The sequence below is a fragment of the Myotis brandtii genome, unplaced genomic scaffold, assembly GCF_000412655.1.
Source record: "Myotis brandtii unplaced genomic scaffold, ASM41265v1 scaffold454, whole genome shotgun sequence".
Lineage (NCBI taxonomy): Eukaryota > Metazoa > Chordata > Mammalia > Chiroptera > Vespertilionidae > Myotis > Myotis brandtii.
Window position 1 is genome coordinate 1,857,916 of NW_005367354.1, and position 14,419 is coordinate 1,872,334.

Here is a 14,419-nt window from a genome sequence, read left to right on the forward strand (position 1 = left end):
GGGATGGAGTCCTGGGGGGGCGGGCAGAGTGCACCATGTTTCTGGGCTTCTCTTTGCTCACCATAATGTGACCTGACTAGCAGTAAGCACTTGAAAAGTACACATTCTTGTTTTTTTCTTCTACTTTACCCATCAAACCAAACCCATGTGTATTGGAGCCTCTCTATGTTTGTAATTTGCACACACTCTAGTTCCATATTTCAGAACTGAAACAGTTTTACGAATTAGTTAAGAAGATCAAATGTGATGTTGCGCTGCATGACACATCTACTTGGCAAAGATCGATGCTACTTGACTTTAATGTCCAGTGAAGGTGCGGGCGGCTAAGAGGCACTATGACTAAGTCCAATTTACTAAAATATCATGCATTGCAATACGGGAAGTCTCTGGTCTGATTATATTCTCCCATTAAAGGGATAATGTGGTACAGCGTACTCTTGGTTTCCATTCTAACACAGGAAAGATCCGTTTTGCAGGGAACTGCACACACTTTCCCACTCTGAGTATCACCATCGGCCTGCCCCCCACATACCCACACTTCACCATCAGTCCTTCCAGACACGGGGAGCAGGACTGCCAGGTCTCCCAGGCTCGGTGCCCCTCTGTCCCTCACTTCCTTAGTCTTACCTCACCTCCACACCCCTATAATCTTCCCATGTACCAGAAGGTTTTGGTTTTGGTCAAGCATTTAAAAATTAAGAACACAAGGTCCCACTCCTACAACTTAATAGCAAACAATAAATTACCCAATTAGAAAGTGGGTGAAGGACCTGAACAGACATTTCTCCAAAGACATACAAATGGCCAATAAGTATACGAAAAGTGCTCAACATCACTAATCATCAGGGAAATTAAAAGCAAAACTACAATGAAATGCCACCTTACACCTATTAGGATGACTATGATCAAAATAACAAAGAAAAACAAGTAGTGTCAAGGATGTGCAGAGAAGAGAACCCTTGTACCCTGTTGGTAAGAATGTAAATGGGTGCAGCCACTATGGAAACAATACGGAGGCTCCTTAAAAAATTAAAAATAGAATTATCTTCTTTTTTTTTTTTTGGTTAATTCTCACTGAAGGATTTTTTCCCCCATTGATTTTAGAGAGAGGAAGGGAGTAGGGAAGGAGAGAGAGCAGAGGGGGAGAGAGAGAGAGAGAGAGAGAGAGAGAGAGAGACATTGATGTGAGAGAGCCATATCAATTGGCTGCCCTTGACTAGAATCAAACCCGTGACCCTTCAGTTTGCAATCCGATGCTCTAACCACTTAGCAACACCGGCCAGGGCTAAATAGAATTATCATTTGACCCAGCAGTCCCAATTCTGGGTATGCACCCACAGGAACTAAAATCTGGATTTTGAAGAGATATCTGTATTCCGTGTTCATTGCAGCATTATTCACAAGAGCCAAGATGTGAAAACAAACTAAATGTCCAGCAATGGACTAATGGATAAAGAAAACACGGCCTATAAATACAATGGGATATTATTCAGCCTGACAAAAGGAAGGAAATTCTGCCATATGCCACAATATGGATGGGCCTGGAGGATATTATGCTAAGTGAAATAAACCAGACACAGAAAGATCTGCATGTGGGATCTAAAATAGTCCAACTCATAAAAGCAGAGAGTAGAACTTGCTACCAGGGCTGCCAGGGGCTGGGGGTGGGGGAAATGGGGAGGCATTGGTCAAAGGATACCAAGTTTTGGTCACACGGGATAAGTTCTGGAGATTTACTGTACAACAGGGGGCCTGTGGTTAACAATTCCATATTGTAGACTTAAAAGTTTGCTAAAAGGCTAGATCTTATATTAAGTGCTCTTACCACAAATGAAAAAACACAACAACAACAACAACAAAAGAACATGACATTCCATTATTTCTGTTTGAGGTCAATGGGGCATAGTTTTGCCACATAAATTATCATATTACCAAGATAACTTCAGAAAGCTTAACAATAGCCATTTTCATTAAAAAGTGTAATGTATGCAGCCCACACAAATAGTACTGCTCTATTACAGACTCTATTGTTCTTTGTCAGTAACTCTCATTTCCATGACATTAATATGAGAAAGGCCAAGGAAAATTCTCCAGACTGGTAAAAATATTTGTAGTCTAATGGGGCTTTTTATTTCACTTCTTCATGTAAAATGACAAGAGGTGTAAGAACTAAAACTCTACCAAAGGCTATGTGGAAAAACTGTCATCTAACATGCTTTTCTAGTGGAGACTGAAATGAATAGACCGAGCTTGAACAGTAAGATGAAATCGTATTGCATCTGAATGTAATTGCAGATGTACTCTTTAAAACTGATGTTAAAACACAGGATCTAGACTTGGAAAGAACTTTAGAAACGAGAAAGTGTAAGCTCCTTCCCACTGCAGGGACCGTCCCACTGAAGACAGACGGTCATTCCGCCTTTGAATCCTCTCCGAGATCTAGGACTCCGTTTGGAGGGCTAACCTTTTCTACATCGGATAGTTCTGAGGGTGACTCAGAATCTGCCCTACAGCAACGTCCACCCGCCAGTCAGGGGGCTGTTTGGAATAATGGCAAAGACACCAGCTATCGAGCCAGAGAGAACAGGGTTTGAGTCCAGGGATACCATTCACCTGATAAGGACCTTGTCTCCGAGCCTCAGTTTTCGGGCATAGAAGATGCTGTTAGTGATTTCTCCCTTTCCTATTAATGTAAGGATTAGAGAAACTGCCTCCCCGGCCTGGAATATGGAAGACACTCATTAGATGGCCACTGGCCTAGTTTCGGCCCTGGGACACGGCTAACATTTCCCTCTGCTCGGCTAAAATGCACAATTCTCTCAGTGCTTCCCCGTGGCTCATGCTTTCCAGACCCCTTTAGGCATCTTGGCGGTTCTCCCCTAGTTTACTGAAGAGAGCACGTCTTCACGTGGATCTTGCACGTGAGTGCCTTCAGAGACGGCCGTGCAAAAGAAAGCAGGTCAGCAACAAATACCTGCTCAATGGGCCACTCGGCAATGTTACTGGCAGACGAGGATGAGGGCTCCCGGGGCTCTCCGCCTGCTCTGGCTGAGGCATGCGTGGTACCTGCACGTCCTGCTCCAGCTTGATCTTAATCATGTTGTACTCTTCGAAGTCCCAGATCCTCTGCTTGCTCAGCTGCTTCTCATAGTCCTCGACCTTCTTGAGGCGGTTCATGAGATACTCCAGCTGAAGGCAGGGGAAGACAAGGGGAAGTCAGGCCCCGTCCCTGTCCCAGTCCCTGTCTCGGCTCAGTCCGTCAGGGGCCTGACGGGTGTGGCACAGGGCACGTCTGCAAGTGTCAGGACTCCCAAGGGATCTGTTGGCGCTCAGAAGCCCCTGTGCCCAAGGCTTTGAATTGCTCAACGGGGCCCTTACTCCGGAAATTCCAAGAGGAATGCTCCAGGAGGAAGCTAAGCACACGGGGATGTCAAGCACAGTGGAGGGAGCAGTCAGCAACCTTGTCATAACTCCTGTGCGGTGCCAGGGGGTACGAGACTTATGGGGCGACCACCTCACAAGGTATATAAATGTCTAATCACGGTGTTGTGCACCTGAAACTAATATCATATTGTGTGTCAACTGTAACTGGAAAATAAATGGGGGGGGGGGGGGGGGGGAAGTTAAGCACAGACCCTGCAGGCAGATGTTTGTATTTCTTAAAAAAGAGGAAAAGGATCCTGTGAACCTTGGTCAAGTTGTTTCTTTGTGCCTTACATTTCTGAAATAAAGTGATGGCCCCGCAACCTTGAAAATGTGTCTTAAAGCACTTTCTTGGGCCACAGAAATATCCCTGGCTGAGAGAGATGCCCAGGAAACAAAGGAGGGAGAAAGTGGCAGGACCGTGGAAACCACAGCGAGCCGCCAAGGTGGCCCCGCGGCCAGGGGTAGGGGCCCCCGGCAGGGCCACACCGATGCACGAAGAGCAGCACTGCCCGTCCGCCATGGCCACCCTCCCCAGGCTACACCGGGCCAGCTATCCCGTCACAGAAGACATCGCCCAGCCTGCACGGACCACCCGTGACACCCCCATCCCTCCCCGCCCCCACCTACCTCTTTGGCGTTGTGAGCCTGCAGCGCCCGCTCCCATTTCTTCTTATTACTGGACAGGAGCTCCTGCCGCTCCACCTCAAATGCTTTCTACAACCGAGAAGGAAAGGGGCTCTGGTGTCCGTTCGGCGTAGGCAGGTCCCACAGTATCCAAGAGCCCACACCAACCACACACAAATCCAAGGCAGACACGCCGAGGTTCGCGGGGCCAAAGGACTGCCGAAGGAGCTGCGTGGAAATTCGTGTTATAAAGCGTGTCCTTCACACAAGTTTAGAGAGGAAATGTGCCAACCGCCCTGTGGCTGAATCAGTCTCCAAGGCAGGGAGCTGGAGGGAGGCCAATGCCCCTGTTGGCAGTCGCAGGGCAAACCCTGGCATCCGATGCAACCATGCCTAGGGTTGGTGCGTGCTGTGGTTGGGTTCCCGTGAAGCCCCGGCAGCCTGGAGCTCACGAGGAGACCTGGGCCGCAGAAATGAGTCTATAAGAATACAAAGAGAGAGGGGCGCCTCCTCCTGGCTCCCTTTCACTTTGGAAAGATCTAAGTCCCCGTTTCAATTTAATGTTTCACTCCAAGTACTGATTCCTGAGTCCTGTTAGGCATTCATTCCCCTTTCCCATCCCTCATCCCTGACTATCATAAACAAATCAGATCAATAACGGTTATGCAACACTAGGCTCCCTCCTCCACTGCTCTCACCCTTACCCAGGTTCATATTCTTCCAAAGCCCTTATCACCACCTGTCAAGTTATTTGCTTAGCAATGTGTCTGCTTGCTGTCTAGCTGCCCCCTACAGAGCATAGGTTTCGTCCAGGACCTTGTTCTGTCCATGGCTGTATCCAGCCCCTGGCACTGTGCCTGGCAACAGCAGATGCTTGATGAATATTTGTTAGATGAGTAAATAAGCCCATGAAAGCCCAGGGCAGAGACAGGAAGTGGAGGACCAAGATCCCTGGGCCCCTCCTTAGGTGGTGAGGACAGAACAGCCCTCCTCCCCGGGCAGAAAGCGGGCCTTGCACCCCGTCACCTCGATGTGGTTGAGCTCCTGGCGGAAGGTCCTCATCACAGTCTTCACTTGCTCCTCCATCCGCTCCAGGAGCACGCAGATGTCTTCCGACTGCTTCTTCAAGTCCTTCACGTACTGGTCATCCTTTATTTTTAACTCCTAGAAAAGACATGTCCAAGGCTGGCCGCAAACGGAGACCCCTCTCCTCAGCATCTGTGACCACTAGGAATCACAGCTGCACAAGGAGAAGGTGGCTGCGGGGTGCTGCGGGCGGGTGGGCAGGCTTGGCTCAGGGCCCAGCTCTGAAGGGGCCGCCCAGGATCAAAGCCTCCATTCCTGCTGAGGCAACGTCCCTGCAACGTCCCCGAAAGCCCAGGTGTGCCCGCTGAGCCACTGGTGTCCAGGCTCCACCGTGGGAACATACCCACTGCAGACTAAGTCCCACCCCTTAACTACACACATACAGGTTCCTATTAGGAAGCCAATCGTTCTAGAATGACTACTCAGCTTTTTCTTCTGGCTAAGGTGGCTCGCCTGAGCTGTGAGGCATCCTGAGGCCTGAGGTCAGGCCTCCACATTTTTTCATTCAGGAGAAGCAAACCAATCACCCAGTTATACGCCCCCAGCCGACCCCACCGGGCCGGCACCGAGTGACCCGGGCCTCTTGCCTGCTGTAACTCGCTGATGAGCTTGTTCTTATCTTCTATCAGCCCCGCACAGTGCACCTGCTGGGAGTTGAGCAATTCCCACAGTTCCTGGGGAATTTTCTTGTGTATGCCCTCCTCCCACTTGGCGGTGATGTCATCAAATTTGTCCTGGCTGGTCTTGACTTCGTTCTCCAGCTTTTCAAGCCTGCAAACACAAACACCGCAGGCCACGCCAGCTCAGCTTCCACTGCTGCCTTCCCGAAGCGCAGGCAGGTCCTCCAGACCCTATAAAACAGGGCTTTTTTCAAGCCTGCAAACACAAACACGCAGGCCATGCCAGCTCAGCTTCCGCTGCTGCCTTCCCACAGCGCAGGCAGGTCCTCCAGACCCTATAAAACAGGGCTGGGTACCAAGCACTACCTCCTGATATACCCACCCACGACCACACCAGGCTCTGAGAAATCTTTTAGTTTAATGCTTGACTATAAGTGACTGAGACCAAATAAACAAAGTGACACATAACAAAAACAGATCAACAGTAAAGCTAAACACACGCACATACGGATTAAGAGTCAGTTGGTCACCTACTTGTGAGTAAGAAGACGGTGACACACAGTAGTTCAATACTTGGTTCCTGGAGTTCCATGCCTTGTGTTCAAGCCCTGGCTCTGCTACTAACTGACGCTCAACTTTAGACAAGTTACGTGAGCTCGGCCGCCCCACTTTCCTCATCCACAAAATGGACAGGATGACCGTGTCCACCTTCACATGGCTGTCGTCAGGATCAAATAAGATGATGCTCAGCACAGTGGTCACTTAACAAAGGCTCCTCATACGATAACTGTCATTATCAACAGTGACCTCGAGTGCCTGACCGTTCCTCTCCCAAACCACCAGCAAATGTCCAGCGGGATGTACAAATAGGGAAACTCCATGTTAGCAATGGAAACTAGGGATGGTCTTTCCAGAAATTCCAAAGAAACTAGGTGATGGATTATACTGAGGATGGGCCTGGATTGAAGGAAGGCCTCGGGGCTGAGATGTGAGGCCCCTTCTGAGAACGGGCTCTAGAGCAGCGGTCACCAACCTTTCAGACCTCACAGACCACCAGTGGGCTGCGGACCACCAGTTGGCGGCTGCTGGTCTAGAGCAGGGGTCCTCAAACTACGGCCCACGGGCCACATGCAAATACAAATATTGTATTTGTTCCCGTTTTGTTTTTTTAGTTCAAAATAAGATATGTGCAGTGTGCATAGGAATTTGTTCACAGTTTTTTTTTTAAACTATAGTCCGGCCCTCCAACGGTCTGAGGGACAGTGAACTAGCTCCCTGTTTAAAAAGTTTGAGGACGCCTGGTCTAAAGCATATGCCAGAGATTCAGTCCCTACTCTAACAGACTGCACGTCTATGAGACCATCTCCAAAGAAATGTGCAAACCCACTGAAGGACAGAAATCACAACTTAGTCATCTTGTGATCCCCTTTCTTCTTCCCACCTTCCAAGCGAGGACACTTAGTAAAGCTAAGCACACACACACACATATGGACCCAACTGAATTTCTTCCTCAAAAACTGAGAATCAGCCATCGGGTCATCTTTCTAAAATCCACATTTATCTTGTAACGCTGCCACTTAAACGCTTCCATTTCTCCTCAGCGGCTCCAGGACGAAACCTAACCCGTCAGTCTGGCACTTGGGGCCTTTCCCAAGCTGACTGCTGGGGATCAGCCAGTGCCGTTCCTGGTACAGCCCGTGACAGTCAGTGGGACGTTTCAAGAATAAAATCACGAATTGTATTATTATAATAAAGGTGGTAAAGTTGCCAGTGAGGGAACTACTTATGCTGAACAACTAAATCCGTTGTTGTTAAAATCATACTGTGTGTGAATCCGACGAGATGGGCGAACATGGTGGTTGCTCTTCTCATTGAACTACAGATTGCTAGGCATTGAGACCTGGGAAGATGGGTGTGCACGGCAGCCTTCCTGCCAAGGACTGGAGCTGAAGGTCTGCCTGAGTTCCCAAGATCCCTCTGACCCTCTGCGCTTCAAACGTGGAGTCTTTGCTATTCTTTAACACCTGCTACAGTGTCCATGACACTGAGATGTTCCTGGGTCTGGTTATTCTCACGGTCAGCCCACCTGACCTTCTTAGCCTCACCACTTTTCGTCCCCCAACCCCCTGCCATTCGTCCTTTGCTATCATGCCGTTCCCAAGCATGTCATGTGACCTATGCTTCTGCCCAAGCTGTTCCCTCGGCCTCAGTGCCCACTCCTCACTTCCCACTCATCCTGTGCAGCCCAACCCAGGTGTCACTGCCTGGAGAGCTTCCTCTACCGTCTCTCCAGAGAGAATCAGCGGCCTCCTCATCTGCGTGTCCACGACTCTTTACACTTAACCTTCACTTTGACACAAATCACGGTTGGGTGTTTCCATGTCTATGTGGACTAGACATCAAGACCAGAAGCCGCGTTCACTCCTTTTCATATCTACACAGCTTGGCGCATCACCAGGAATGTATGACTTGAGAAAGGGAGGAGGAAGGGGGAAGCCAGAGGGAGGGAAGAGGATTTTACTAGACTAAGTTTGACAAAGCCGCTTTCCAGCGACTGGGGAGAACTTAGGGACCTACAAAGGAGACATCTCCACATCCGCCAGGCTCCCCCTCACCTCTGACGCTTCAGCTCCTCTTCCTCAACCCTCCGGTGGATCTCTCTGATGTCAGTAGCCACCTGGATATTTGTCACCAACTCGGTGCCATAGAGCAGCAGTTTAGCCAATTTCTGAACACAAAGAACTTATAATGTTAGCACACTTTATAAAGAACTTATGTACTTATAAAATGTATAAGACTTTATAAGGAATACATACGTTTATAACTTTATAACTTTAAAATAATTTATAAAATTAGAAACATTTTGCACAACTGTTGGTAACTCTTCTATCCACCCAAACTGGAATCAAAAAGCCACCTTAAGACTTTTCTTTTTGTTTTTCTCCTTTTCTTTTATTTAAATTCTTTTTTAAAAAATTTTTAATTTTACATTTTTTTTACCTTAAGACTTTTAATAACACCATCTATGTAGCAGCCCATTTCCATCATGACATTTGTGCTGTGATGTTACAGCTTACAAACGCATAGCACTCTGCAATTCTGGATGTACTTTAACTCATCCTCAGAGTAGCACACTGGCATGCGCTCTAGGTACACATGCTTTCCCCAGTAGACCTCCAGGTGACTACACTGCCTGGATCCTTCCTGAGACTCCCAGCTGGGAGGTGAGGCAGACAATAACAGGTGTCCTCCCAAGTCCATTTTCCCCTCTTCCTTTAGTAATCGAATACCCAAATTTCAGCTGGGCATTTGATCTCCTAAAATAGACACATCTCCCAAACTCCCTTGCAGGTAGAACGGCCTGATCAATAGCACATACGCAGAACAGATATGTGCCACATTTGAATTGTGCCTTGGAGGGAAAGGGTGCACCTTCTGCAGGCCCTGCTCCCCCTTCTCCCAGGCTGGAGCGTGGCGCTAAAGTACGATATGCTGAGCACATGAAGGGCAGAAGAAGGTGAGGGCCCAACCTTGAGGAGCCCCCATTTCAGCCCCGGACTATTACGTGCGGCAGAAAAATAAGCCTCCACCTCATTTAAGCTAATGTTATGGGGGGTCTTTACAGGGGCCCTAATACAGGAGAGAACTGTAGCTGGCTGCACTACCCTCTCCCTCAATGGGCTCAGGAATTTTGCATTTGGTACCGCCCCTTCTAATCCCTCTTTGTCAATTCCACACTCAGTATCTTCACTCCTGGCATTTTTGTGATGTCATAATGTCACCACAAAGTTCAGGTATCCTTATGTTATGCCTAAGGTTTTCCAAGTCTGTTTTGGAACTTAAAAATTCTCCAACTCGCAAATCATTTTGGAACCTGGAACCTATAAATATCTTTACCTCAAGAAGTCATTGAAATGATCAGAGACTCTATTTCATCTTGCCAGTCTATAGAAATTTTGAAATGCAGTTTAAATAAATATAAAACAGACCTTAAACCCAGATATCTTGGGTACTGCTGACTTTTTTAAATGCCCGCAGCTTTATCGCTTGTACCAAAATGGTTTTACGTGCATAAGGAAGTAATTTTGAGCAATTACTGTAGTTCAGTGCAATTTCCTATTTTCTATTCAGACAATGCAAACATCAGAAATTTCCAAATCAAGTATTCAAGTCACAAAGTAAAACTGAAAATGTTAGTCACCAACAGACCAACAAACACACCCCTAACATTTTTGAGACCCAGGAGAAGAATTTAAATGGAGGTCCACATACCATATATCTAAATATTTAGAAATTATAATTCAGTGTCATAAACAGTTCATAAAATATGCTCTGTCCTCCTACCTCAACACCTTCATAACAATTTAGAAATTCCACCCAGAACTTGGTGGCTAAGGGAGAGCCGGTCTCTGGCCCCCCAGCCTACAGTCCACCCCATTCTCTTCCCACCCCGCCTCTGTCCTACACCACTCAAGGCTTCACATGCAGGCATATGGAGTTCCCAGACCATATCCAAGCTCCATCTAGAACCCTTGTCATCCATCAGGCCTAAAGGTTGCACAACAGTGGCGTCTGCCCTGAGCAGGACAGACCCTTGGAAAAGTCTCATGCAGGCCTTGAAAGCAGGCCCAGAACCCTGTGGGCAGGGAATGTGTGGCTCTGTGGCACACAGAGAGTGACCTAAAGGGGGAACTTGGGCTCTGAATGAACCTGAGGCAAGTCCACTTGCGGGGGTGCACCCAGAGGGAAGCCAGAGCAAGACACGGGAACCTCCTCATCACCATGTCTCTCTAACAGGCTGGAGGGCCTGACTGGCGCAACAAGGCCAGAGAAAGAAATAAAAGGTGTGAATATTTTTTACATTTTCATTGAATTTGTTGGGGTGACATTAGTTCATAAAATGATATAGGTTTCAGGCGTCCCATTGAAAGTTATAAATATTAAACAGGAAGAGATAAGCACTCATTTTCAGATGATATGATTATACATGTAAAACATAACCTTCCCTGACCAGGCCAGCTTAGTAAGCAATTTCCCATATCTCATTTCCTACAGTATCACTGTCTGTGCAGTTTACATTACAATTAATTAAATGTGGCACTTTGCTAGGTCTGGCTTGCTGTTTTGAACTGGTGTTTCTATTTCTCCAGCAATAAAAAACGACTTGTTCCAAGTCCTTTATTAAATATCCCAGGAGCCCTGCCATTTCCATGGGAGAGCAGTTGATGATTTTCTTTTTAGTGTTTACTGAGTACAGGCCATGCGCTACTCCACAGGTAAAGAGGCTCTTACTCTCACAGAGCTTACAATTTTTAAAATATATTTTTATTGATTTCAGAGAGAAAGGGAGAGGGAGAGAGAGAGAGACATCAATGATGAGAGAGAATCATTGATCAGCTGCCTCCTGCACACCCCACACTGGGGATCGAGCCCACAACCCGGGCATGTGCCCTGACCGGGAATGGAACTGTGACCTCCTGGTTCATAGGTCGCAGCTCAACCACTGAGCCACGGCAGCTGGGCTAGAGCTTACAATTTCATTGGGGACACTGCATGCACACACATTTGAAAAGTCATACAGGGCAGAAAACTATCCAAAATGAAATGAATTAAAGGAGGACAGCCTGGCTTGCAGAGGAACTCCTAGAAGGGCTGGGACTTGGATGGTCTGAAAGTCTGGGAAGGTAACCTGGAGACAGGAGGGGAGAAAAGGGAGAGGAGAAGAGGGGAGAAGAGGAGAGGGGAGGAGCTTGGCATTCCAGATGGTCAAAGACACCGAGCAGAAAGAACAAAGCCACTGGAGGTACGCAAGTGGATCGGCCTCGCCAAGTGGAAGGCCCAATTAGGTAACAACGGGAGAGAAGATCGCAAAGTGAAGATGGGGACAGACTACACAAGCTCTTGAGTGCCAGTTTAAATCATTTGGACTTTATCCTATGTGTAGTGAATGCCATTACAGGTGTATGAGCAAAGAAGAGGCAGCATCAACACAAGAAACTTTCATATGAAAGCTCACTCCTGGAGAGCTCCCCAATGGGAAAGATTCAAACTCAGTTCTGCCTAGAGACAGGAAATAGGATCGCTATTGAGATTTCATCCCTACTGAGTTTCTTCTAAATACAAAAACCGCTCTAGCCGGTTTGGCTCAGTGGATAGAGCATCGACCAGCGGACGAAAGGGTCCCGGGTTCGATTCCGGTCAAGGGCACATACCTCGATTGCAGGCTCCTCCCCGGCCTGGGCTCTGGTCAGGGCGCATGCAGGAGGCAACCAATCCATGTCTCTCTCTCACACTGATATTTCTGTCTGTCTGTCCCTCTCTCTTCCACTCTCTCCGAAAATCAATGGAAAAATATCCTCGGGTGAGGATTAAAAAATAAATAAATAAAATAACTAAATACAGAAACCGTGACATCACACCCAGCTATCTAGTCTCAGTCTCACAGGACTGTCCAGACCCATTTGCTGCCCAGTTCATACCAGTCTGCTTTCTTCTTTCTGTTTATAACTCTTGCTTTGATCTTCCTCACTCTCCTTCTTCCCATCTAAATATTCTCCAAGCGCTTCCCTGTGATGGAAAAGAATCGAGAAACTGAAGTTATTTCTAGTACTTAAGTTCTATATGCAAAGATTCCATGGGAATTCACACGACATACAAAAATACTTTCCATATGGTTAATAATTTAGATATTAAAAAACATAATCCTGCCCTGGCTGGTTTTGCTCAGTGGATAGAGCGTCAGCCTGCGGACTGAAGGGTCCCAGGTTCGATTCTGGTCAAGGGCATGTACTCTAGAAGAGTTTAAAAGAAAAAAAAAACCCAAACATAATCCTAAAACACTATAAGTAAATTTATATAAAGGGGAGAGAATACGGCCAAAGTTCAAAAAAAAGGCTGATTTTACTTCCTAAAATGTTTTAATTTTATCCTTGAAAGTCAAAGGATAAACTGGTAAAAGATATTTGAAAAAACTTTGCTCTCTATAAAATAGAAAAGCCTCCTTCAAATCAATATTTTAAAAAAGACAATATACCAAATAGAAAAATTGGCAAAGAATGTGAACAGGCAATTCACAAAAGAAATACAAATGGCCAATAGACATTAAAAAATATGTTCCACTTCACATATAAGCAGAGAAATTAAATTGAAAACCCTGTGAGGTATCATTACTCTCCTATCAGACTAGAAAGGTTTTAAAAGGTTGACAATAATACCTGCTCATACACACAGGGTAATGTTAGTTCTCCTGATCTCTGTGAAAATATAGTCCGAATAGGCCAGAACCATCCAGATATCCCACAGAACATCACAGTGATTTGTCACACCAGGGTTGGCAAACTAGGGCCTATGGAACAAATCTGACCCACCTGTTTTTGTATGGCTCACAAGTGAAGAATAATTTTTACATGTTTAAGAGTGTTGGGTTTTTTTTAAAGATGAGGGTGAATAGGCAGACCACAGTGAAACCATTCTGTACGGTACTGTAATGGTGAATACTTGTCATTATATAGTTGTCAAAATCCACAGAACACCAAGAGTGAATCACAATGTAAAGTATGGACTTTGGCGGACAATGACATGCCCATGAGGTTCATCAGTTGTAACGAAGGTACCACTCTGGCAGGGGATGTGATAGTGGGAGAGGTGATGCATGTGTGGGGGCAGAAGGTATGTGAGAAGACTCTGTACTTTCCAGTTGATTTTTCTGTAAACCTAAAACTGCTCTAAAAGAAATGAAGCTTATTAATCTAGGGGGGGAAATCAAATATAATGGAAATTTTGGGACACAAACATTATATGAGATTCACATTTCAGCGCCCAGTAACTAAAGTTTTGTTGGAACGCAGCCACACGACTTCGGGCCGCTTGTGTCCAATGGGCAGCAGACAAGAAGGGAAGTCATCATCTTAGGGGGGCAGCTGACCCTGACCAGCAGGACAAGGTATGATGCTGTTACACGGGGAGGGTGCTCAGCAATTCAGGGACTGCAGGTGCCTCTTCTTCTACCGTCTCTGATAGTCCACTGTGTCTGTGAGTGGATCGGTGTGGCAACCTGGCCTGAAGGTAATAAGGCTATCAGTCTCAGATGCTTCAGGAATGAGCGTGGGTCACACAAGCAGTTAAGGCGCTGAGGCCAGCAGAAGTGGTAGCTGAGGTCCACTGGATTGATACTTGGGGAAGCAGGCAGGCTGGGAGGGAAGGGGAGACAGACCTTCGAGGGCAGGTCCTGGATCACCCGCATTTCAGTGTATTGCCCACAGTGCTGGCTGCACCCGGCTCCCAGTGAAAGCGTTGAAAGGATTGCTATTTCTGTTTTTAACTTTACTAGTGTGCTCAATGTTTTAATATCCCATACTTTGCTTGAACTTTCTGGAATGAAAGTTTTCTATCAAGAAACAAGGCCCTCTGCCCTGGCCGGGGTGGTTAAAGCTCAGTTGGTGAAAGCATGTTCAGATATGCCAAGGTTGCTGCTTTGACCCCTGGTCAAGACACAAACAAAAATCCATCAATGAATGCATGAATAGTTGGAACAAGAGATGATGTTCTCCCTCCCTTCCTCTCTCTAATATAAATAAATACATTTTTTTAAAAAAAATTTAAAGGCCCTCTCACCCTTGGGGCACTCAGGCCCCTCACTGCAGGGGGCTCCTGCCCTGGCAGCA

General features: G+C 46.8%; 1 protein-coding gene across 1 annotated transcript in view; it reads right to left on the reverse strand.

The window, feature by feature from the left end:
* DRC1 (dynein regulatory complex subunit 1) overlaps positions 1-14,419 on the reverse strand; it is a 32,796-nt gene that overhangs the window by 18,032 nt on the left and 345 nt on the right. The window contains exons 2-7 of the mRNA XM_014546652.1: positions 12,236-12,323; positions 8,372-8,484; positions 5,724-5,907; positions 5,077-5,214; positions 4,054-4,140; positions 3,067-3,189 (exon numbers count right to left, since the gene is read on the reverse strand). Of these exons, the coding sequence (XP_014402138.1) occupies positions 3,067-3,189; positions 4,054-4,140; positions 5,077-5,214; positions 5,724-5,907; positions 8,372-8,484; positions 12,236-12,323 (733 nt within the window). The remainder of the gene's footprint in view (positions 1-3,066; positions 3,190-4,053; positions 4,141-5,076; positions 5,215-5,723; positions 5,908-8,371; positions 8,485-12,235; positions 12,324-14,419) is intronic.